Genomic DNA, 26458 nt, shown 5'->3' on the forward strand with positions numbered 1-26458 from the left:
GTATTCTCTATATAATCCTTAATTTCGATAAACAAGTGTATTTGAAGAGAACATGGAAAACGAAAGTGTTAACCCGGAAGTAAAACACTTTGCTACGATAACTTTGTTATTGATTACACATTTACAATGGCGGGCTCTTTTGAATTGTTAATATGTCTCAAGAAGGTTCAGCACGAACTATCCCATATGAAATCTCCCAGGGCCACGATGATATGTGTATTTAATATCTAGACTTGATTGACCAACTTTATTTTCAAAACAGACCAACAAGCATTATTTATTGATACTTTTACAATTGATGTTGATTTGATAATATTAAAACTTAATGAAAATGTGTCCCCTACAAAATCTAAAAACATTAGTTATGGGCAAGACTGTTGAGAAACATAATTATCTGTGCACAATTATACCGATGGCGTGTCTCCCATATTGAAAATCTTTGGCATTATTTTAGGGAACCATGAAATGCATAGTTTAATATCAAACCATAGTTCTAATGAGATTTTTCTTATTTTCTGCAGCGGTTCTTGTTTGTTTTGCATAAAAACAGGAGTTTTACTAAGTCTATGAGGGCGAATCATCCGGAAAGGCTAATTCACTGCTGTTAGCTATGTTCGCCACTACCTTCACCACTATGGCCCAGGAAAAAAAGATGCAGTAGTTCACCTTGATACGTGTGCTGGCGAAACAATTTGTACTTCTGTATGCATTGTGAAGAGTTGTTGTTGGTAAGAACGTTAAATTTACATAAAATAATATTTCCTGAAAGTTTTGCACTGTAAAGGATAATGCTATGGACAAAACATACAAATCATTAAATGTTTACATATTATACTGTAAATATGTATTGTATAATAATGGAATCTTTCATATTAACACATGTTCTAGAATGATCTATGTTTAACAAATAAAAAAGGGTTAATAAAGGCATTATATGTGTACTTTAGTTTAATAATTTTCTAAACAGATTATTAAACTGATGCGAGTTAATACTATTTTCATTTTAAATTAGGGCGGCACACACACATGAAGTACTCGATGATGGTAGCTTGCCGCACACAGTTCGAGCCTGATCGACATTTTGGACTGTTGAGATCAAATTGAAGGTATATTCATCACTAGATATTGACTTAGGATCTGACAATGTTATTATACATATTGCAATGAGCACTCGCAAAATTGTGTCAGTCTTTCATAATAATAATGTTTTCAATATTTAACAGATGTTTATGCCTTATACTTTTCCAGACTTTGCGATGCAGAGACCATCTACCTGAAGGCAGTTGCTTAAACCTGTGTCCATCCCCTCAACGTCGGTGCATAACGTGCGACGCATGTTTAGTGATGTTGATAAACCTGTGCACTTTTATGACTTGAAAATTTTCCTTGTACAGTTTTGACAGAATATACACAAAACTTCCAAGTCACTTAAACTTAATATAAAAACCAGTGCTTAGCTATAATATCTTGTTAGGATGAATGCGTTCAAAATCCTATTTCTCAAACATTATTATAGATATAAACATTAAACTTTGGATTTGACTTTTGCTTACATTCAATGTTTCAAAAATGACAAAAAAAACAAAATGAGTGTTTTCCTCATGTGTACTGATTGTTGTATCCTATGCAAATATAATGATGAAAACTCTAGTTTAATTTACGTATTTGTTTTTTTTTCAATATCGTCGCTAACATGTATAGATAAATTCAATAATAATAAAAAATAGTTTTCCCATGTTCATATAAATAATACTAATGTAAGTTTGTTTAGATCCACAACAGTACCCTATATTGAATGATAAATAAATTGCATAATACATTAAAAATTGTCACATTTTTCACGATTTTGTAACAAATTCAAGTACAACTATGTGTTTATGCCACAGTGAGTAATATTTTAATAAGCAATAACTAAAGCTGAAAATGGCATATGCACGTATCTGGTGACACATTAATGAGGTGATATATCTATGCCTGGAAATATATTATTATGTCAACCGACTGTCCTAACAATTACAGAGTGAACTGTAGGATACGCATGCAAATAGTTCTGTTTGAATATTAATTGCGCAGGTATAGCAAGGTGCACTTGTTATATTGTTGAACGGAAAAGAGTGAGCATGCAATACACTTTGCATTCAAATTAGACTGTTGATTAAGCAAATAGCCTATTTCAATAAGTTTGCATAAATAATGTATTTCCTGTCTGAGAAAGATTCGCATCATATATAGTGCTTTTTATTACATTTACGAATTTTACTCAACAAAGTCGACTTAAATTAAAGTAAAAAATGCAATGGAACGTTCATTCCAATAATTCATCACTGTGTGTTTTTTTCAGACAAATTAGCGGAAATTGGACGCTTCTACGGTGTCTGTCAAAAATCAATATCGGATTGGTTGCTCGCGGTGTTATCAACTCCTTCATTGCCAGCTGGCAGGTTTTTAACCAATAAAGCATTGCTTAGTATATAATAATCTGGAGATTAAACTATGAATACCATGCTATATGCAAGGTAAATTTAGGAATATACCAGGGCGAATATGGGCAAATATGCAGGCTACAAAGCATAAACAAATGAGTTAGATATGACAAAATTTATCGGGAGATATCAAAACACTTACAAATTACATACAAATCATTTCTTGACATGAATTTGTACAAATGAAATAATTGATGATCTCTTTTGATGGTATCGAGACTCCACACACGCCAATAACAACAACAAGGTGTGCAATAATGCAAGTGTGTGATGAATTGTAATAACAACAACATATCCGATAGGTTTACATATGGATATTTTCAAATTGTTACTCCTTTGTTTCAAAGCCAGACCATATAGCAATGACATGCGGATTTGAAACGATCACGAACATAGGGCCGACGAATAAATTTCACCCTGTAAGAAAGCTATCATTAAGTTTTCGTAACGCATATAATACAAGAGTTAAATATATTCTTATGTGTCGAATTTCTTATTGTTCAACACAAGTTAGACAACCATTAACCTATAAAGTGAAACCGTTTCATTGTTTAAATCTATTTACAACTATATAATAAAGAACGCGACTTAAACAATAAATAAACTGTGTCAATTCCTATAGGATTGTGTTGCCAGTTCAACTTGTTTGTGGACCATTGAACTGTATTTCACACAATGTGTAAACCTGCTTCACTTGCTTGAAGCCGGTTGAACTTAGTACATTACTTTCCGTGTTGCTTAATATGTTTTGGTTAAGCAAAAGAAACAAAATGCAGGTATTTCTATAAAGTTAAAAATATCATTATTTAGACCGAGATTCGAAAGTACATAAATAAAACACTATCTGGCTTAATAAGGGCACCTCATCCCATATATATCACCACAATTTAGTGCGATACTGAACGGACAATATAAAGTGCTTCCTTTAAATCAGTACTGGTATGCTTTGCATTGACCGTTCCAAGGCGGTGACCCCAGCTTTATTCATATTTTGTGTTTATGTTGGTTTGTAATGTGCTGTATTGTGCTGTTTTGTATTGTTTGGGCAATCGGTCACTTGCCTTAAATAAAGGACCAACTAATTGTTTTTAATGAGAATTCAATACTGCTCCAGCAGCTGGAGTTTCACTTCTTTATATTGTAATGTACAATATGAATGGGTCATACTGGATCCGCCGCATTAGTTGAACAATGACTACTGTTTGTTACAAAATAGAACTGGAATGAAAGTCTGCAAAGCAACATTACACACAATAATTTCCTCTTCAATAAGGAAAAGAAGTATGTTTCAACAAAATGCATAACATAATTAGATATTTATATTGACGAATTGCAAAGCACCATATTTCGCTTTATGACATAAAAGTAACGAAAATATATGCCTGTATAGGAAAATATTGACACTTAAGACGGTATAGATACATAACACATGACTTTTTGCACAACATGTGAATAAACGAAAGTAAGTCAAATGTGAGACACAGTTCTCTAGGGTTATGGTGAAGAACGCAAACTCAGGTCAAATTTATGAGTATGCCTAATGTTTTAAGGATTGTACCATACATTAAAGTTCTCAATCTGAGGCTGAGCAACAAGCATGAACCATATTTGAGGTCCCTGACTGATGCTCATTAATTGAAAGAATGCACCGTTTTGTACTTTCATACCATAATAATGTTCATTTGAACATTTCAATTTACATAAATTGCAAACAGTAGGTGTTTCATTAACAATATACACATTATCTCCCCAAGACCTCTTTCGTTGCTGCCAGCGCTTCGATTTAGTTTGCGTTGTCAAGGAAATCGTAAGATAAGTTATGTATACGTTTATATCATATAAACAATTGTTTCATCATTTTCGATCATTATTATTGTATTAAATAATGCTAGAGTTCAATACTATACTTTCGTTCCTTTTAAGTATCGAACTCGTAAATAAACACTACATACATGCGACGTTTAAAGTATTACATGCAACTACATTTACATAATTTGTTGGTCGACTATTTATTGTCAGGTTGCATGAGAAGTGTTTGAATTTAGTTGAATAGTTTTGATAAATATACCCACTTAATTATTCAAGATTTGTCATTTAAATTTGTTTGATGTTAATAATGACAACAGGCCTAAAGCTAGGAAAAAATGTATGCTATCAAGTAATCATCAGATTGGTTATATGTAAAAATGTTATGATTTCAACAAGTTATTAAAGTTTAAATAACTAAATATGGTAAGGATAAAATACTTGTGTATTAAATTCTTCCCTTTATAAATCAATTTCTTTTTCAGAAATTATAATGTCAATTCATTCATTAATTCTCATTATTTTTATCACAACATGAACTAGTATTCAGTCATATAGCATTGTATGAAAAACAATAACATCCAATAGTTAACATGCATGTTGATGTATACAATTGCGACAGCAAAACGAACTACACAATTAATTAAATATGTTACATATTATGTGGCGAAGTATTTTCGAATTCAAACACTCCAGTTCGTGCTTCATCGATGTATGCAGATACCACTTCATCTAGTTGCATTAGCTATCAAAGATCCACAAACCTTCTCGATATTTTAGACTGAATTGTGATTTTGAACCACCATATTGTAATGCGCATCGTCCGCACTTCTTTGGAGAAGAATTTCATAACGAACATTTGGTGTTCTAAACATTAAACAGAACATAACATAGTATAATTAATTATTTTTATTTAAGTATATACAGTTCGTCGTCAGTAACACTAATACAAATGACAACATGCGTTTGACGTACGCACTAAACATACATCATTTCGAAGAAAAATCAATTTAAATAATGCAAATTACCATTAAGCACGTATAAAACGTATGTGAGATAACTTAAATGAATAAACGCATCAATATACCCATGTAAATAACTGAAGCAAACAAACATATAAGAACTGCTCTAAAGAGCACATAAACGAGATGCAAACCTTGGCAGTGTTGATGCTTCATCTTGGTCTGAAACATAAAAAAGTCTAGGAATTGAGAAGAGATAAAATAATAAAATAGTGTAATGCATTATATGTCTATACAAATAAACGTAGCAGAAATGTACACGCAGGATAGATACTCGTATTTACTTTATACTCAGAAACGATGCGGCCGTAAATGATCGGCGCCTTAGTATACTTAAAATAGACCAGTTATGTAGATTTGAAACATCGCACAAATATGTGTAGTATTTATACAGTTCCATATCTTTGTTAAATATTCACTTGCCTTACAAGCAACTTAGATAATGTATGTATTTTACCACTTAAATCTGCTATCTCGTCATATTGCGTTTCTGTTTGCGTTTCTGGTATAATGTCATCATTGTGCACGTTTGCACTGGTATGTTCATTCAGATTTACTAAGTCGGAAAATGTTGTACTCATTATATTGCGCTCTTGCAGATTGCTAGTAATAGATGAACTAGGTATCATCGGAATCCTTCCAACTTCAAACATAGGTGCTTGATCGTCTGTTGTTGATCGACCTGATGATAAGTGACGAAACGTTGTGATACAATGTTTTCTATTAACATATCGTTACACACTTTGAAAAAACAAAATATTGTGCATACACAATTTGGTAAGTTCACACATACAATACTTAAGAATGTCACTTTTTTCAAATCTTTGTTTTATCTGTTGAAACTTGTGTATTGTTGCATTTGCAATGCAAATAAACGCAATACTGTTAGAATTACCTGCATAACGTTGCAATTTCCGGAACATACATACAACTGCCAGTACAGCAATCATGACCAAACACCCCATGGCAGCAATGATAATAACAACTGGTAGATCTACACATGGGCAGATGGAAACAATTGAAAATGTAATAATTTGCCAATACCAAAAAAGGGTATATTGCCTAGAATATTATATTTATCTTAATAGACGTTTTAGCTATACAATAGGTCAATTATAATATGTATACCTCCGAACGGGAATATTTTAATAGTAGCTTCTGTTGTTTTGTGTTCACTGTTCGTAACGTTATACACAGCTGTTATTGTTTCAGAAAGCTGAACTGATGTTTCTACAATGGTAAGATATAAATAACATGAAACAATTTTCCCTTTAATACAGCATAAACACGTATATGTTTTATATAAATATATCTGTATTGAGTTGTAAACACACATAATATATTGAAAACAATACATTTCTATTTAAGACTTCACAGAAAAAATATATTAATCTATAAAATGCATGTATTTTCTAGACTTAAGATTAACATCGTTAAACTACAGAACGTATATTTTATATGAATTGATCTGTTTTTGTGAACATATTTAAAAAACATATATAACATTTTAGTTTTTGTAAAATCGGTGTCTCTTAGATAGTAATCTTTGACGGCAAAGTTAAGTTATACTGATGCACATATTTCTAACAAGTCACCGCTAAAATACAAAACATATTAAAAGCTTCGAATTTACGTTATGGACCCTGTTTAGAATATTTATCATATAATTAAAACATCTGATGCCATATTGATGTAACACAGTCAAGGAACTACCTTAGAATCAGAACACTGTGCAACGTGATACAAGCATATCAACGTTTTACCTTTCCCCATGGTAGATATAAGCGATGGTTCTGTTAAATTGATAACGCTCAAATCCGACATGGACTGTTTAGTTCCTGTTATTCCAATTGCAATCATATACTCAACTGCAAGTATATACGTATTAATTCTTGATACTGCAGTAATTAACAACTCAGACACGCATTTAATCATCGTGTCTATGTTCGTTTACAAATACATGCTTGACAGATTGTTTTACATTTAGAATGACATTAATCATATTGAATTTGCATATCACAATAAGCTATAAAACCGCGCTATATATCTTTAACAATACTTTGAACTTAAACGTGTATATTTATATATAATCTGATATATTCAAAATACCAAATGGAATGCTGAAAGGGTCGCTCTCCCGGTGTAACCGGTCGTTAATAAACGTCCTACACTTCCATTGGTCTCTAACATTGGCCTGGTGAATATCGGTCACCGTACACGAGGCATAACTCTTGTACTCGCATGTACAAAACGAATCCATATCTGGTGTTTGATTTAAAACCTTGCACAGCGATGCATTGTTTACCACACTAAATATATTTTCATATGTTGTAGTACCTACTTTCTTTCTCTCAAATATGGTGTACACCGTACCATCAACATGCTCTTCACATTTCAATTCTAAAATCCTTGGTGACCTCACGTCTATATTGAGAACTGGTCTAGCTATTATTAGCCACGCATAGTTATCACATATTATTTTGCGTTGTGAAATGATGTTAATTAATCGATAATTTACCTTATTTTCATACAAATATATATTTACAGGTTGATATAATTATAAATGCACTAATAAAGCTCTTGCAAAGTGCAAATTACACATATCATTATCGATATTATACATATTTTATATAATTAGTATTAGTTGTATTATTATTATTATTTGTATTATCATTATTATTATTATTATTAAAAGTATTATTTATATTTGTTTTATTACTATTTGTTTAATTAAAATTTATATTTGTTTTATATACACCAGCCCTTAGGCCAGTCAAAATATATTATGTACACGAAAAAACTAACGCCTTGTTGATGTGCATAATAGCACCAATATGTAGACGAAGAGAAATGAGGTGCACATTATTATCCAGCTTTCAATTACATATAAAATTCCAGAATAGAACACACATTTTAATATCAATCTTCTCCTGGTGTGCAGGGTAAATCTTTTAAACTTAGATGGCCACAATTGACAATGATTGGATAAACTTCCGTATGGTTTCCGTATGGTTTCGTTGAAAACCGTGATTAAATAACTATCTACGAAATGTCCCATTGAATAGTTAATAATCAGACTAAAAAACGTATGCACATAAAGACAACATATGTTTGTTGGACTTCATAATCTATAAAGATTTTATGAAGCGAAAATAGTGAAAGTTGTTCAAGCGATGAATTGATACTTAACCAGTGTCCTTACAATAAACAGAAGATGTGAAAGGTAAACATTAATGCTGCTATGCGGTTTATAGGAACATATATACGATTTAAAAGTGATAATTTACTTTTTCAAACATTGAACAATAGCTAAACTATAGAATAGTGTAACTGTAATTCTGTAAGATTACGTCGTATTTGATGTAATGACTCCACTATTCCAGTTGCATAGGAAGTTCAAATTAAACAGTGGACAAAGCATTGCAAAAAATGTTTTATTTCTGAAGTTATGTTTTTATTCAACCATAATCATACGAATTTAAATGTTCTACCGTGGCTGCGTCGCAATTTTAATTTCGCTTATCATTCGTGTAAATAGGAAAATCTACCAAAAAAGTATATTTTGTTCACGTGGATCCACATATCCTTTGTGTTGCCGTTAAAATTGCGTTACCCTGTTTTGCAGTAGTATTTTTAAAGTTGTATACTACGACCTAGCTAGAAAATATTCTTTTATTAACAAACTTATCATGATTTCTCTTAACGCTCACATGAGTACCAGGTGCACCAATTGTTGCATAATATATATTTTGACCTAGTGTTTGAAACCGTTGACTAGAAAAGAACATTAAACTGATAAAGCAACTACAAATGTTTTAACCAAGTGTTATTTACCAAATTCAGTCATTTATATATGATAACTCGAGGGACACTATGGATTTTCAGAGAAAGGTAATGATGACCTAGTATAATGACATACTCGACCCAGGTTTAAACTCACACTCAAAAATGTCAAGATAAACAATCTGACCTTTTTTTATTAAGATTGAGTCATACATTAGGCTTCAAGAGTGGTATAAAAGCTATACTAATAGTTGAACTGGTGACCTAGGTTCGAAATACGAGTTGAGCAATCGCTTTTGTCACATATTTGTAAAGATAAACATTCTAATCATGGTTAATCAAGACTGAGTGATGAATAAGGTTCTAAAGTTTTTTCTTGGTGTTTATGATTTGAGCTATGAACACAATTTTAAGGACAAATGTGGACCGAATTAAAAAAAAAAAAATAAATTGTTGTAAATATATTGATTTAACCAAATCGTATCACTATTGAGTCAGGTGCGTGTCCGGTTCACTAGTTAATGTCATTCGGTACCCCTCGCAGTTTATCATAATCGGACTCGGGAGAAATACGGGTTGAAAGTAGTCCGCCCACGTGATACCATTCTAAGAATGTTACAACAACAAAAACAATGACAACGATGGCGTCCATAATTCCTGTAGAGTTTGTACTTGCTCTGGTTTCAGAGCATAGAAAATCCCCATTTTCATCTTTGCAAAATGTAAACAACTCGCAAAACCGGCCATGTTTGTTTTTACTATGTAATTTTGATTCGCGTAGGCCCGCGTAGGTAGACCGCAATACCGCTTCCGAAATGTGTATTCATACTATCTCCTTCGAGGTACTTATCCGATGTTTGACGGAAAGGGCCGAGAATGTGCGATTGTAGTTAATGTTTGTCCCATTAATTGACCAATTGACATTCTTTGACACAATTCACACAGATAAGAACTTTCATTTCGTAAAATAAACATCCCGTCCAAGTATCAAGACGAAAAAGAGAACCATATGACTGGAAAAGTGGTATAAATCGTTTTACACAGATTTGTAAACGTTAAGTTAAACCTTGTTTTTAGCAACACGTGAACCAGATTCCAATGTTGCCTAAATATTGTCGATTAAGTCTTATGAAGTCATTATGCCAACGACTGAACTGCTTTGTTATTACCTTTCATGTTTCTTTATTTGTTCCGTGATATAGGTTTGGTATGCTGACAATTTAGAACATTTATAAGAAGGTAACCTACAGCCATATTAAATGAAAATGATGTGACCACCTTTATTTGGCCTGTTTGGTTTAAGTTTATTATCTCGTACTAAAATTACAATATGGTCAAGTTGAAAATTCTGAACAGGTTTCATTCTGAAGTCACATATTCTGTTTTCTGACTGGTTAACATGTTTTTGTTTTGCTTAAAAATATGTTTTTGACACGGTTTAAATACGAATAGACCCAGATTTAATCCTTGATATTTCACAGAAATGCATTCTTACGAAGTAAAATCATGACCGAGTCATAAATGTAATTTCTAGAGTGAACGCATTTTGTGTTGAAGATATAACGTGTTGTTCGTATGTTTTGAGGAACCTCAACTAGATTCAAAATTTGCCAAAACATGTTCAAGATTAAAAATCTGACAGTATGCAATCAATATTACAGTGCTAAACAATTACACATTGACGACAAAGGACACAGTTCCAATGCCACAATAAAACGAACGTCGTACATGATCTTGTGTTGCGTCAATTTATGGAAACCATTTGTTTTTGTTGTAATACCCGTGGGCGCTTTCATCGAAGAGCTTGTACACACAAAAATAGCCTTTCTCGGGCGGTTTACTGACTCGCAGGGACTGGACTTTTTCGAAAAAAATAGCCATTGGTTTAATAGTCAACACATGACTTGGTGTTTAATAATCCCGATATGTCTGCTTCTCTGCTTTATATGAAAAACATATTACACATTGTCACGTCGCATTTAATTTCCTTCTTGTTGCGTAAAAAATCTTGCAACACTATTGCTTATTGCTGGTGCAATTTATAGTGCTATTGATATTGTAACTACAAGTGGTAAATTGAAGTGCACAACCAAAAAAAGCGATGAGAACTTAAATCAAAATGATGCTACATGAATGCGTTTTTATTAATACGCTCAAGAATATGTAATTCACATGTTTATAGTATCAACATATGAAATGAAGCTTCTTGTATGTGCCGCCAATATAGATTTTACACAGCACAAAGGCGCTTGGAAGTTACAGCACGCAGAAAGGTAGATAACTCGTCAGTAAAGAGGAACAAAATTGTCGATATTGTTTTGTCTCCTTGTCTGGTGCCGAGGTTACACGAAAATCGATTGGTAACAGCGTACTCAACTAATTGTGTGTAAGTACCAAATGAACATGTATATTTCTTATGCACTTTTACGCAGGATTTCATTTCCTTATACATAGCTTTTAGAACATTCAATAAATAACCATGTTTCACATACCAACACGCAAATATCATATGTTTACACGAAGTTGTCGAAAAGCAAAAAAGAATTGTCATTAAGCAATATGCAACTCTCATTTAGCAACATAAATGGATTGGCGAACAAGTCCTTCCATATAAAAAGAATAAACGCTATATCAATTCATGTAACTGTCTTCTTGCAAACTTCAAATAGTATATTGTCTCCAATTAAGTTCACCTTTTTATGGTTTTGCTTTTTCTATAGATGATGTCGCTGCATAAAACAAATATATTTGATAAGTGTATATACTTGCCCGTTTTAAACAAAAGGGCGAAACTACAGCCAAAATATTTAAGTAGTTAACCAACGAAACACAGTTCGTATTTAGATTGGCATGGGTCTTCAAGAAACGTCATTTTACGTCAATTGATCGACAGCTTTTTGTTTTATGAGTCCCTGATCTTCACCAACATGAGAAACACACATGGTTTCAAGCTCTGCATCATCATCGTCAATTGTAATGACTGAAATAAAAAGTTCAAACACGACATTTCAATTTCATTCGTTTCACATTATATTATTAAAAATGTATATACAGAAAAGTGCGAGTTAAACAAACACACAAACGTAAATTAATGATATTATTGATGATTACTGGTTAATATGGTCGTAGTGGTACTAAAAGTATAAATAGCAGTTGAAGAAGAAGATGTAGTAGTAATAGTAGTAGTAGTAGTAGTAGTAGTAGTAGTAGTAGTAGTAGTAGTAGTAGTAGTAGTAGTAGTAGTAGTAGTAGTAGTAGTAGTAGAAGTATCAGGCAGTAGTAGTAGTAGTAGTAGTAGTAGTAGTAGTAGTAGTAGTAGTAGTAGTAGTAGTAGTAGTAGTAGTAGTAGTAGAAGAAGAAGTAGTAGTAGTAGTAGTAGTAGTAGTAGTAGTAGTAGTAGTAGTAGTAGTAGTAGTAGTAGTAGTAGTAGTAGTAGTAGTAGTAGTAAGTAGTAGTAGTAGTAGTAGTAGTGGTAGTAGTAGTAGTAATAGTAGTAATAGTAGCAGTAGTAGAAGTAGTAGTAGTAGTAGTAGTTGTTGTAGTAGTTGTTGTAGTTGTAGTAAAAGCAGTAACATTTGTGGTAGTATTAGTAACAGTAGTAATAGTAGTAGTAATAGTAGTAGTAGTGCAATGAGTTGTAGTAGTAGAAGTAGTAGTTGTTGTATTAGTAGTAGACGTAGAGGTAGTTGTATTAGTAGTACTAGTAGTAGTATTAGAAGTAGTAGTAGTTATAGTAGTAGTAGTAGTAGTAGAAGTTGAAGTAGTAAAAGTACCAGTAGTAAAAGTAGTAGTAGTAGTAGAAGTAGTAGTAGTAATAGTAGCAGTAGAAGTAGTAGTTGTAGTAGTAACAGTAGTAGTAGTAACAGTAGTAGTAGTGGTAGTAATAGTAGTAGTAGTAGTAGTAGTAGTAGTAGCAGTAGTAGTAGTAGTAGTAGTAGTAGTAGTAGTAGTAGTAGTAGAAGTAGTAGTAGTAGTAGTAGTAGTAGTAGTAGTAGTAGTAGCAGCAGTAGTGGTAGTAGTAGTAGAAGTAGTAGTAGTTGTAATATTGGAAGCAGTTATAGTAGTATTAGTAGTAGTAAATGTTTTTGTTGTTGCAGTTGTAATAGTTAAAGTAATATTAGTATTTGTAGTAATAATGGTAGTAGTAACAGACGTTATAGCAGCAGTGGTACTTATATGAGTTGTTGTAGTTGAAGTTGTAGTAGAAATAGTAGTAATAATATAAGAAGTAGTAATAGGAGTAGTAGTTTTTGTTGTAGTACTTGTTGTTATTGGTGTAATAATTGAAAAAATAGTAGTAGTTGTAATAAGATTATTATTATTTTTAGTAGTAGTAGTAGTAGCAATAGTTATAGTAGCAGTAGTATGAATAGCAGTAGTTGATTGTAGTGGCACATGATGGTAGCCGGAGCAGTAATATTATTTATTATATAGTTTTACTTTCCGGGTTTTCACTTCTGGTTCGTTCTCGCTGGCGATATGGTTTTCTGGCTGAAAATATACACCACACGTTATATTTATTAGATAGTTTTTACATCCAGTAAATGAAGATGAGCACATGCCTTTTCAAAAACAAAATGCAACGTTCAACATTCATGTGTTTTCGTTTAGTTAAAATACATATCGACGAACAATACTATATCAAGAATCATAATAAACAGTTTATACCTTCTAGTCGATTTGTTCGAATCATTGCACAAATCGCAAGACTGATGGCAATGATAGCGACGACCGAAACCGAAACCGAAACACCAACTGCGATCCATATCGCTTTTCCATCTGAGTCTTTGTTTGGCGATTGTGTTTTAACGTCAGTGATTGTTGTACCTAAAAGCAGAAAGAGTTAAGTTGCATATGTATTTTATTTACATGCGTTGAACTGTGCGACAAATTATGTTTGTTTTCATGACTCTTGTTACATACAAACTTCATATATAGTACACCATATTTTGTTTGTTTGGGGTAGTGTATATGCTCTTGTTCACCGAATGGTGGTAATAATGTCCAACCTGATTGTGTTACGAAATTCTTTTTTTTATTTAAAATTTCAAGCCGACACAAAATTAAATCGGGTGTCTAATATTTAAAAATTAAGCTAGTCAAAATATATGAAATATCGAATTTCAAATTAAACGCATGTTCAAAACAAAATAAAACACTGTTATTAAGTATCGCAAAATTGAATCGACAGCTCTTTTATTGTTAGAAAGGTCTTGAGCAGGTTACAATTAAATACCAAAATTTCTTCTTATAAAACCCTTTTATTATTCAAACTTAAACAAATGTAAGTATTGCTTCATTACAGAACAACTTTACATATAATTTAAACTTCAGCTGCCAGGGAGGAACGTAACAGCATATGACGCTCTATTTATGGCAAGAAACCAAGCCAAACTGTTGTAGTATCGAATGTAAAGTTCAAAGGTTTATGCGAACAGAATTCCGGTCGCTATTATGTGCACTATTCCGACGCTTTAATAATAAAAACATAAGGGCGGACTATGTAATTGAAATTATAATAAATTATAATGTTCTGACATATGTAACAATACCTCTTGTTGCTGTTATGTTTCTGAGACTGATTGGTAAGATAGTTGTTATTGTCTCATTTAATAACACGGTTGTGCTATTACATATTCTCGGTCTATATGAATCACAACATATGTATGTTCCCCATACACCCATATTCAACGGCATAACACGAAGAAGTCCTCCATGGCCTGTGTATGACACCTCAAATTTACTGTTATGGTTGCTATCAACAAAATAGCATCGACGCACAGCATGTTCGCACTTTGCTATGTACACTGTCGAATCCCGTTGTTCATCACTAAATTTAAATGTTACTGAAGATGACGAGTTACATTCGATCAAAAGTACGTCATCGATAATCGTTTTATTTAAACTGATTTGTTCTGAGAAAGCTAGCAGAACTGAAATAAACAATATAAATTTGTTAAAGCAATTATACTCTTGATACAACAATAACAAAAAGACAAAAAGTAATACTTGTTCTACTACTACTTCTACCACTACTTCTTCTACTACTAATCCTAGTATAACTAATATATATATATATATATATATATATATATATATATATATATATATATATATATATATATATATACATATGCTGGTGTTTACCTGGGAGCAAAACTGGTTACACAGATAAGGGTTATGATCTTAGTATGTTTTACATGAGAAAACAACACATACGTTCTGAACAAATGCACGCACAATTATATTAGCATCACATCTTAGTAAACAATAATTCACTACGTGTTCAGTGACATAATTAGGCAATTTTTGTTTAATTTTGTAACATTGTTTTCTAATTAGTTCAACCGGTATGTGAACAACCAAATAACGCTGTTCTTCAACTACTTGCATTTCAATATCAATAACAAATACTTGCCTTTAAATATCAGAAGGTTGAATAACTGTAACACACACTGAAACATGAAATGACAAAGAATAAACGGTATGATTCATGCGTTAAAATAATTTAAAACACTAAAGTAATGTAATTGAATTAAAATGAGATATTCAAATTTAACTTAGCGAGGTAAGGTATATGCATTGGTTGCTTGATTATAAAATTGTATGTATATAAGCAAAGGACCTGGATATCCGTCATCCAAACATTAGCCGCACGTCCTATTACATTAGTCCTTCAGACAAGTACCCGAAATTGAGGTGGGGTGTACCAGTAAGGTGGGAAAAACTCCACCTATATATCTTGAAAGATGCATGCCAGTAGCATATGAAAATGGTTGATAACAATCTGGTACTGGCAGCTTTTGGTATTTTTTTCTCCTTTGAAGATGGGGCCTCAATCAACTTAATTTTCATAAATTGTCTTGGAGATATTGAACCGAAGTAGGGTCAATATACAATTTGACCCCCAAAAAATTGCCACAAAACGTATTTTAACTGATCCTGGTAGGGTAGAAGGTCCTTAAAAAGATATATTTAAAGTTTACCACATTCGGACATCCGGAAAGTTATTTTTTTCTCAAAATGGCCGCCAAGATGGCCGCCAAGACCTAATAATGATCATAACTATGTAACTATCCAATCAAATTTGATGAATTTGGTGTCTATACCTAGGTTTCAAGGGGCAAAGAACACATAATGATCATCATAAATTGTTTAAGTTAAATTTAGTACACACAAATTCAACATAGCGTCGAAAATGGCCGCCAAGATTGCCGCCAAAACCTATTTATGATCATAACTATGTAACTATCAACTTAAATTTGATGAATTTGGTGTCTATACCCAGGTTTCTGGGGGGCAAAGAACACATTAATATCATCAGACAAAATGTAAGTTAATTATGTTACAAAGCAATTTAACATTGCGTCCTAAATGGCCGGCAAAATGGCCGCAAAGATGATCGCCAAAATGTTACTATCCACTCAAATTTGACGATTTTGATGTTTATACATAGGTTTCAGGGGGCAAAGAACAAATTAAGATCATCAACCACTGTTGAAGTTTATTATATTACACACAAATCCAGCACAGCGTCCAAAATGGCCGCCAAGATGGCCGCCGAAACATATTTATGATTATAAAATATAACTATGTAACTATCCACTCAAATTTGATGAATTTGGTGTATATACCCAGGTTTCAGAGAGCAAACAACACATTAATATCACATTAATATCATCAGACAAAATGTAAGCAAATTATGTTACACAGAAATCCAACACGGCGTCCAAAATGGCCATCAACACAATACGAAGGACCACAAGTCCATAACTTGTTACTCAAACGTTATGGTTGTTATGTAAAATGCCATAGTATAGGAGTCAAGAAACACTTTAATTGAATTAGGTTATCACTAAGGAGTTGAATAATTATAAAATCGAATTTACGACATTCGGAAGAGAGAATGAACCAGCACATGACTTCATAATAGGATCAGGTTTTACTAACTTCTGTAGACTTGATTTTTTACCGTTGCTGAAAATCATTGATTAATTACAGCCTGAATAAGCACGAGTTCTTTCAAAAGGTTAATATTATACACTTTGCGTTCCTTTGACTATTTATTTACATAAAAGCGGAAGAAAATGGTCTTATTGTCCCTTTCGGAGTAATGCAGGATCAAGATGAGCAAATATGTATCCTCGCCCACTTCTCGTAAATTTATAAGCAAAGACCGACTTTCCTATGATATCTCTTATGATCGTTTTCCCAACCGCCTCAATTGCATGATCATTCACATGTGACCCAGCAACTATCCCATTGACCATGTATCTGAGAGTAGGGTCAGCTGTGTATGGTGATCAGGTTGTAATCTGTGTCCGCATTTTCTCTAGATCAGAATAATCCACTTTGATGAACGCTTCAGCTGAGTCTTTGTGTTGTGGACTTGTAGAATAGGTCAGTTATGTGAAATCCTGCATCGCACTGTTGTGCTCGGATGTTGCAGAAAGGGTCCAAGGGGTTGGCATTTCCTCAGTCATTCCACTGCCGCGAGTTAGACCACATGTGCTATATTAAAATATATTCAATTTTTTCTCAATAACAAGAACAAGTCCCAGCCCAGCCCAGCAATGATGGCTCCTACAAACAATGTGAAAACCAATACCGAACTTTCGATAAACGTCCGGGTGCGTTTCCTCTAGGTTGCTTATTTGTCTGACAATCGAAATGTGTTCTTTACCCCTCGAAACCTCGGTATAGACAACACAATCATTTAATCTGAGTGGATAGTTACATAGTTATGATTATTAATAGGTTTTGGTGGCCATCTTGGCGGCCATTTTGGACGCCATGTTGGATTTGTGTGTAATATAGTTAACTTAAACAATGCCTGATAATCTTAATGTGTTCTTTGCCCCTTGAAACCTATGTATATCCACCAAAAAAATCAAATTTGAGTGGATATTTACATCGTTATGATCATTAATGGGTTTTGGCGGTCATCTTGGCGGCCATTTCAGACGCCATTTTGGATTTGTGTGTACTATTGTTAACTTAAACAATGTCTGATGATCTTAATGTGTTCTTTGCCCCGTGAAACGTAGGTATAGACACCAAATCCATTAAAATTGAGTGAATAGTTACATAGTTATGATCATTAATAGGTTTAGGTGGATATCTTGGCGGCCATTTTGGACGCTATTTTGGCTTTGGGTGTAATATAATAAACTTATACAATGTATGATGATCCTAATGTGTTCTTCGTCCCTTGGAAACCCAAATATAGCCATCCAATAATCAAATTCGAGAGGATATTTACATAGTTATGATCATTTCTGGGATTTGGCGGCCATCTTGGCGGCCATTTTCGACGCCATGTTGGATTTGTGAGTACTAGTGTACACGTAAACAATGTCTGATGATCTTTATGTGTTCTTTGCCCCTTGAAACTTAGGAATAGACATCAAATTCATCAAATTTGATTGTATAGTTACATAGTTGTGATCATTAATAGCTATTGGCGGCCATCTTGGCGGCCATCTTGGAAAAAAAACACTTTCCGGATGTCCGATTGTGGTAAACTTTTGATATGTTTTAAAGAAGTTTCTATCCGACCAGGTTCAGTTAAAATACCTTTTGTAGCATTTTTTTGGTGGTTGAAGGTACTTATTTTCATATATTGACCCTACTATTTTTGAGGCTCGCTAGTTTTTAGGAACTTGCAATCTCATTTATATTCATAGATATGCAAATGTACTAATTTGCATATTTAACTGCAGATCATACTAGGTAATAATCATAATCTTCATTTTAACACCAAACTTTTTTTTTCTAGAACCAATTTTGAAGAAATATTTGCAAATTATACTAGCTAAACTAGCTATTTCGTCAAAGCCTGACGGTTGCCATAGAAACAGCTCAATAATAACTTATAGCTGCCCAACTGAGATTGTTATCACACATTTTGTTTCTTTATATTGAGTTTACAATCAAGCAAGATAGGTGTTGTTTAGCCCCTCTGAGTTGTACACCCCAACCCATTTGGCTTATAGACTACATAGAGATAAGCGCGTTCATAGTCATTTTAAGATCATTTATCATTTGCAATGAAAGCTGTGTACATTTCTTATCATACTAACTTGTTACGCGTGATGTCAGTTACGTAATAAATAATGCATTCTAGTGTTGTAATAACACAAGTTGGCACTTGCTGTCAATTAGCGAGTATTTTACTCGGTAATAAACACTAAACGTAAGGTGTTATTACAAAACAGGAGTTCTTAATTGTACGCACTTATCAGTACTGCAAACAGCAACCATTTCATCGCATCATTTTTCTATAGATTTTGAACTGATTACATACGTTAAATGCGAAAAAGCATAGTCGAAGTATTTCAAACGCACCTAAGGAACGTGGAATAACATGGAAGAGACTATTTTCGCATGTTTTATTTATAGTACACTATATTCGTAGAAAATAATAAGTAATTGTCTACTTGTTTTTTTAAGTCCACGTAATGCTTAGATAAAACAAAATCAAGTCTTTGCAAGCGAGTTTTATTTTTATTTTGATGAGTCTGATAGTTACCTGCTTTTCTGTTTGTCACACCATCATAAAAAATGTATTCCTTATTTTAGGAAATAACTATCAATAATCTCTAAGACGCCTTATTTTACGTGGAAATGAATAGGTTGTATGACGTTCGACGTGTTAATAATGACATCATGAACAATTTTGTGATGCGCTTTATATTTGTATAATACGTTTTCGCTGTTTACGCTGCATATTGTATCTTAACTATAATACATATTAATGTTATATAGTAAGTTGTGTATATTCTGATTCTTTGTTTACACACACGATTATAGTGAGGTTCCTTTGTAGTAATATGACGTTCTTCTAAATATGTACATGCTATTACATTTGTAAATTGTTATATAGCTGATACGAACGTATATGCATGATACTTATGGTTATAATAGTTGTTTCTGTACAATACTTTATCGCTTATGTGTATATTTCGACGTCAACAGATATTTACCTTTCCTTTCATTATTCGTGTTTCCCCGAACAAAGTATGCTCATATATGCAAAACGATGCAAACGATGTATGTGTTTATTCGACCATAGCGAGTACAACGATTCTTCAAAGATATAGTCCGGTCACAAATTCGTTGAACATTCCATTTCCCTGAAATTGAACAAATGATACGTTAACATATTAAACCAATCCTATATCCTAATGAAAACCTCTTAACACGCCTGGTGTGATGCTTAACTTGTAAGGAACACGTATAGTGGTATTCCTTTAGTCTGTATTTGTTATGTTTTTATTAAAATGGTATATGTGAAACTCGAGCGGAAATTAAAATGCAAATTAAAGCTAAGGGTCGCAAGGTAACGCGAGCTTTAAAATAAAATTCCACTCGTCGCCTTATTGGAAATTTAAAATGTTTTTACATACTGTAACTGAATCGATTAATATGTTGAAATGACTACGCACAAAAGGTAAATACTGACTGAATTACGGTATTCCGTGGATTTTATTATAAAATGCAACGTCTAATAATGGAAGTGATAACCCTTACAACACGAAATATCAATATCACATTACAAAAGGTAAAACTAAGTTACGATTATTGTTATCAGATAAGATCTCGCGCACAAATAAATACAACCGAGCTCAATGTTTGAAATGCTGGTAAAGTGTTAACGAGATTACTGTCATTCAGGGCTTAAAGTAAAACAGGATATGTTTTAACTACGTGTGGATTAAAGTCGACATAGCAAAGTACTGATTTAATAGTACCTTACTTGAAATCAGATTGTATTCTTTAATGTTATCATGGTTTAAAGTTTATAAAAACTTTGTGAAAACAGACAGTGATCTAATAATGGGAGATAATATGTGCCACAAGAAGAGCTCAGATAATGCAAAACTCAGACTCATATTTTTAATAATTGAAACTTTGACATTGCAAAAAGTGTTACCCAGAACAGACGTGTAAATGATAAATCATCGGATTGACATAAATAATACGGTAAGAATTTAAACTGTATTGCATTGAGTTTTACTAGGCCCTGTCACGAATCTAAATGGAATTAAATACCAATACACAAAAATGACGCTAAATAACATTTTCTGAAAACGTTATAGTATTATTTGCTGATGACAGAGTGTTTGTAGCTGAAAATCGAAAACCTTTAACAAGCAATACAGAACATGTAAGACAAAATATTACGACACGTGAATACATAATAATGACTTTCGCTTTTGTTACAACAACAAGAAAATGTAGTACTCGTATAGGGATATAAATAGGTAACACATCATACTGATCGCATCTCCGCTATCATTAGCTCTACCTGTGTAGGCAATACGAATACTGCTCTACTTTCGGGAACAGGCGATCCCTTTTTAGATCAAGCTGACGGTACCACTGCCCTGTCTTATTTAAAACTCCGACAATACATGTTGGATACTGATTGGAATCTAATAAAATGCGAAAATGTCGATATTTACGCATATTATATTACTAACACAGTATTGAATATTATAAGCATATGTTTTCCGAACAATGTGTTTGTATCCGTGATCATCCATCGATAAGAAAACATTTTTTAAAAATGTCGAAATAGAATACGCCTATAGCTAAAAGGAAAACAATTATTTAGTGATATACATTGGTCGAATATCCGCCATGTCAGGAATGAGGTTGTTTTACATGTACGCAATTTCAAAATCGAAAGTCATCCGAATTTGTCGCTAAAGACCTATGAACACACTTCGAGAAGATATATGCATACTTAAAAACATAACACAACTAAAATTCTATACGATGATCAAACCCACCTTTTGCTCACGGGTTCGATCCCCACTGCGATTCCCGCATATACACCAAGTACTAGTTCTAGTCCCAGGAAACGGACTCGATAGCGTTTGAAATAAGCCATAGGCTTTCTATTCAATCGAGCTTAAATAAAATGGGTTAAACTAAACCCACATTTTATTAGTCGATGATCTAAAAAAGATTATAATGCTTAAACAGGAATTTGCAAGCCAGTGTTCAATTTATAAGCGCAACCACGAGCTTCCACATATACACACGCTAACAGTCTTCCGTTTAGTCATATAGCTCAGTAGGAGGTCAATGACGTGAAGGAAAAACGCCCGGTCTTGATTAAATAGATACTCGTATCCATAAAGAGTCAATGCATCAATTAAACTTCCATTTGTGTGATTAGTTTAAATCTTGTGTTAATACTTGCACAAAGCCTTCTTGTTGGAATATTGGAAATGTATGCCATATTTTCAGAATTGCGACCCTTCTCTAACGTCTAATATTGACCCATGTTACTGCTTAACAATACCGAAAAGGTCTATTAGAGGATATCACTAAACACATTCTTTTAAATTGAGAATTCATTCTTTGCATCCACTGAATCTAGATTGCGGCTTGAAGGCTCGGCTGTGAATGAGCTTCAATATATTTATAACACATTTCGCAGAGCCTAAGAAAATAGCCTTGAGGTCAGATTTGTTTAATTAGTATATTTTTGTATTTGTAAAGGTTTTGATAAAATATGATACACATGTGTATTAGGCAAACTACAACAAACAGGCGTTCGAAGAAATCTTATGTCGTTTTTAGTTCGTTTATCTTGGGGTGATGTAAGTAGGTATTGAAGACGTAACCTCCCGGTCGTTAGGCGGACACCATATCTACTACGCCACGGCGACCGTGTAATATTTGTATCGATTTGGTAAAATGATCTTTGTGATCGTTAACAAAAAGTTATCTTACCATAAGCGCTTTTAACCCAAATTGAAATTCTGTATGGTGTCCCCCAAACCTCTTTTTTATGACAACATATGTTTCTAGTGTATATAATGAACATAATTCATTTATTTCGCTTATTAGTATTACTATGCCATTCAAAGATCCAATATAAACATTATTGTGAAAACAGAATATCCCGCACGTATACACACGATAAAATTGTTTGGCTTATAAAGTATTTTTAGATGTACCTGTATCAAAATAATCATGTCCTGTATTAGGACATACGTGCATTTACGTAAATTCTCATGTCCTAGATTATAACATGCATGCAGTCAAATGGTATGAACAGAATAAAAACAGTCCCAGATTATAACATTGGCGCAGTTACATTCAACATAGCCGCGTTTGAGGTAGAACGAACTAAGAGTTAAGGCTCATGGGCGGACTATTCGATCCAAATCCAACGTTAAAACAGATTAAACGTTAGGTGAAAATAACAATTTATGATGCAATTATGATGAATTAAATGTAGGTCTAACCGCATAAATATGAGCCACCATGATGAAAAACACATTATTTACATAGACCTTTTAAATAGCGTGTGTGGCCTTTCCAACTTGTATTTCATAAATAAATGCATGAAAATAATGCATTATCATTTATATTGTAATATTTAATTGATCTGTCGCACTCTGTAAGCAAAAACCGCAACCATAAACGTGTTGGACAAGCAAACGGTATGTGCGTTTTCAATCATAAATTCGTTTTATTAAGTTATATATGGACTATAATATTCTTGAATAGGAAAACGAAACCACGAAAGTCATATCCTAAATTTACAAACAGTTGACGTTCTTTTTTAACTACTCATTCTGATTTCACGTTTCGGCTCTAATCAATCAATTTAGTATGTTTATGTTTGCGCTCTGTCAAGTTGGTTTTTGCTTCGTATGGCAGTTTGGCCACTTTCATTTCAACAAAATCAACCACTGATGCAAGAAAGCATAATACAATTGAATCAATAATTCATTGTAGGGTATACCTTTTGCGCTTTAAAACCTTAAACTAATAGAGGAGGTAATAGTTATAGTCGTAAAGCACATACTTAAAAAAGGAAAAAAAGACATACACAACAGTACACGATTTATCAATTTATATTGCAGTGGAATATATTATGACAATTAAAAAATGGATGTCACTAAATCTTGCATTCAATCAAAAATGTAATGCATAACTTCGCAAAACTCTAATGCAACATTTTATGAGAATTGTTCTGAGAAAACTGGGCAAAATGCATGTGCGTAAAGTATCGTGCCAGATTAGCCTGTGCAGTTCGCACAGGCTAATCAGGGACGACACTTTCCGCCTAAACTTGATTTTCGGCAAGAAGGGACTTCCTTGAAACTAAAAATACCATGAAAGCGTAAAGGGTCGTCCCGGATTAGCTTGTGCGGACTGCACAGGCTAATCTGGGACGACACTTTACGCACACGCATTAAGCCCAGTTTTCTCCGAACAAGACACATATGATCTTACTTCGTTAATATTTGATTTTGCCAATTCGACTACACGATACGAACAGTGTTTTCCTTCATAGGTCAAAAAGTTCATATTGTTATATAGATGAAATACAGATACCAAATGTAATACAAATATAATACTAAAATAAGTTTAAAACGTTATTATAGCACTTGCTTAGATGTAACTCACCATGCCAATCACAGATCCAATATAAACATTACTTTGAAAACAAAATATCCCGCACTTGTAAACAGGTACAATTGTCGTGCATTTATAGTATTTTTAGATGTACATTTACTGAAATTGTCATGTCCTATATTAGGACATCGTGCCCATGTCCTAGATTATCAAACGTGGAACAGTAAAGTAGAACAAATACAGTTCCAGATTATAACATTCGCGCAGTTACATTAAAAATCGACGCGTTTAAGGTAGAACGAACGAAGTGTAAATAATGCATGTCCTAGATTATCAAACGTGGAACAGTAAAGTAGAACAAATACAGTTCCAGATTATAACATTCGCGCAGTTACATTAAACATCGACGCGTTTAAGGTAGAACGAACGAAGTGTAAAATATGGCTCATGGGCGGACTTTACGATCCAAAATGAAACGTTCAAACGAGTTAAGCGTTTTGTGTGAGTAACAACTAATAATTATATCGTGATGAATTAAATGTAGATCTAACAGCATAAATATGAGCCACAATGCTGAGAAACACATTATTTACATATGCCTTTTAAAGGGGCCTTTTCACAGATTTTGGCATTTTTTAACTTATTCATTAAATGATTTATATCGATAAATGTAAACATTGGATCGTAAAAGCTCCAGTAAAAAATCAAGAATAAAATTAAAAAAAGGAAAAGAACATTGCCCGGACCTGGTTTCGAACCAGTAACTCCTGGAGTCCTTGCGAATCTGAAACAACTTTTTTCAATTTTGTCAATTTACCAAAGCGTGAAAAGATCCCTTTAAATAGCCCTTTGTGACCTTTCCAACTGGTTTTTAATAGCAAATGCACTGCAATTATTGCCATAAATAAATGTATGACAAGAATGCATTACTATTAAGAATGTAATATATAATTGCTCTGCCACACTATGTAAGCAAACATAAACGTGTAACACAAACAAAACGTGTGTGCGTTTTAAATAATTTATTCGTTTTATTAAGTTATAAATGGACTACAATGTTCACGCATAGAGAAACGAAAGCACCAAAGTCATTTCATTAATCGACAAGAAGTTAATGTTCTATTCTTTAGCAACTCATTATGATTTTACTGTCTGGCTAAACAATCAATTAAGTATGTGTTGATCATGTCGTTTCGTGTGATCTTGTGTGTTGTGGTCTTTGTGTTTGTCCTTCGTCAAGCTCGTTTGTGCTTCGTAAGGCAGTTTGGCCACTTTCATTTCAACAAAATCGACCGAGGGAGAAATTGAGCATCTCTCCAGCAGATGTAAAGGAAGATTCATTGTGTTTGTCGAAAACATTTAATACACGTGTGTAGATAAGTTTAAGGTTAAACGGTACAGCACGACCGCACTCTTGGCCCAGATTTTACCATAAGTTAAGTATACATTGAATCAGCATCGACGTTTAATGTAGTATTCCTCCTTAACAATATTAAGAAGCATACATCTACTTCGAAAAAGTGAGAAATTACAAAATACACATTATTTTGTGTCGCAGCGGAATACTACGCGTTTAGATTCAAAAGTCACTATATCGTAATAAAGCTATATTTAGCATCCAAATCAATGTAAACCGATCTTTGTTTCATAACAAAATGTTTACCTTGATCATGCTCAAATCCGGGATGAGAATAGGCTACTGAGATGTGTTATTTTATTGTACTACGGTTAATTTAAACGGTATTATGTTACCATAAAAACGCATACTACTTTGAGCAAAATATACTTAATATTAAAAGTATATGTTGATATAAATTAGAATTTTCAGTTGGAAAGGCAGCTAATATAGTGTACAATATTAAACATGTAAGTACAATTTACAGAAATGTATATTCTACAGTGTATTACATAAGTAGGTATAACTATACATTATAGGAATGAGACAATGATATAAGTTATCTCGTTTATATAGAGAGA

General features: G+C 33.1%; 1 protein-coding gene and 2 long non-coding RNA genes across 5 annotated transcripts; all 3 read right to left on the bottom strand.

The window, feature by feature from the left end:
- Positions 1-2738: 2738 nt before the first annotated feature.
- On the bottom strand, positions 2739-8252 carry LOC127850719 (uncharacterized). 3 transcript variants are annotated; one of them, XM_052383996.1, is made up of 7 exons: positions 8117-8252; positions 7421-7829; positions 7075-7179; positions 6440-6541; positions 6207-6305; positions 5769-5993; positions 2739-5473 (listed from the first exon to the last, which is right to left on the bottom strand). In XM_052383996.1, the coding sequence occupies exons 2-7, from the start codon at positions 7569-7571 to the stop codon at positions 5418-5420; spliced, it is 738 nt and encodes a 245-aa protein (XP_052239956.1). In that variant the 5' UTR covers positions 7572-7829; positions 8117-8252; the 3' UTR covers positions 2739-5417. The 3 variants fall into 3 exon arrangements, with proteins under 3 accessions (XP_052239956.1, XP_052239955.1, XP_052239957.1); XM_052383995.1 differs by having other exon boundaries at positions 7421-7756; positions 8117-8229; XM_052383997.1 differs by lacking the exon at positions 8117-8252 and having other exon boundaries at positions 7421-7866.
- Positions 8253-11316: 3064 nt separating this feature from the next.
- Positions 11317-15023, bottom strand: LOC127851369 (uncharacterized). The gene is made up of 4 exons (XR_008035744.1): positions 14647-15023; positions 13763-13921; positions 13535-13585; positions 11317-12074 (listed from the first exon to the last, which is right to left on the bottom strand). It is a non-coding gene; the product is annotated as an uncharacterized LOC127851369 (long non-coding RNA).
- A 489-nt stretch (positions 15024-15512) lies between these two features.
- On the bottom strand, positions 15513-24649 carry LOC127851371 (uncharacterized). Its single transcript, XR_008035745.1, has 3 exons — positions 24533-24649; positions 20080-20229; positions 15513-15549 (listed from the first exon to the last, which is right to left on the bottom strand). It is a non-coding gene; the product is annotated as an uncharacterized LOC127851371 (long non-coding RNA).
- Positions 24650-26458: the final 1809 nt, after the last annotated feature.

This window comes from Dreissena polymorpha, chromosome 11 (genome assembly GCF_020536995.1).
Source record: "Dreissena polymorpha isolate Duluth1 chromosome 11, UMN_Dpol_1.0, whole genome shotgun sequence".
Classification (NCBI taxonomy): domain Eukaryota; kingdom Metazoa; phylum Mollusca; class Bivalvia; order Myida; family Dreissenidae; genus Dreissena; species Dreissena polymorpha.

What these genes read in the sequence shown, in the direction of transcription:
- LOC127850719 (XM_052383995.1), bottom strand. Translation starts at nt 8,174, where the DNA reads ATGTGCACCTCATTTCTCTTCGTCTACATATTGGTGCTATTATGCACA. An exon ending in CCCTTTCAGCATTCCATTTG is followed by an intron (nt 7,180 to 7,420) that starts GTATTTTGAATA and finishes ATATACTTGCAG; the next exon opens with TTGAGTATATGATTGCAATT. An exon ending in TATATCTACCATGGGGAAAG is followed by an intron (nt 6,542 to 7,074) that starts GTAAAACGTTGA and finishes TTACCATTGTAG; the next exon opens with AAACATCAGTTCAGCTTTCT.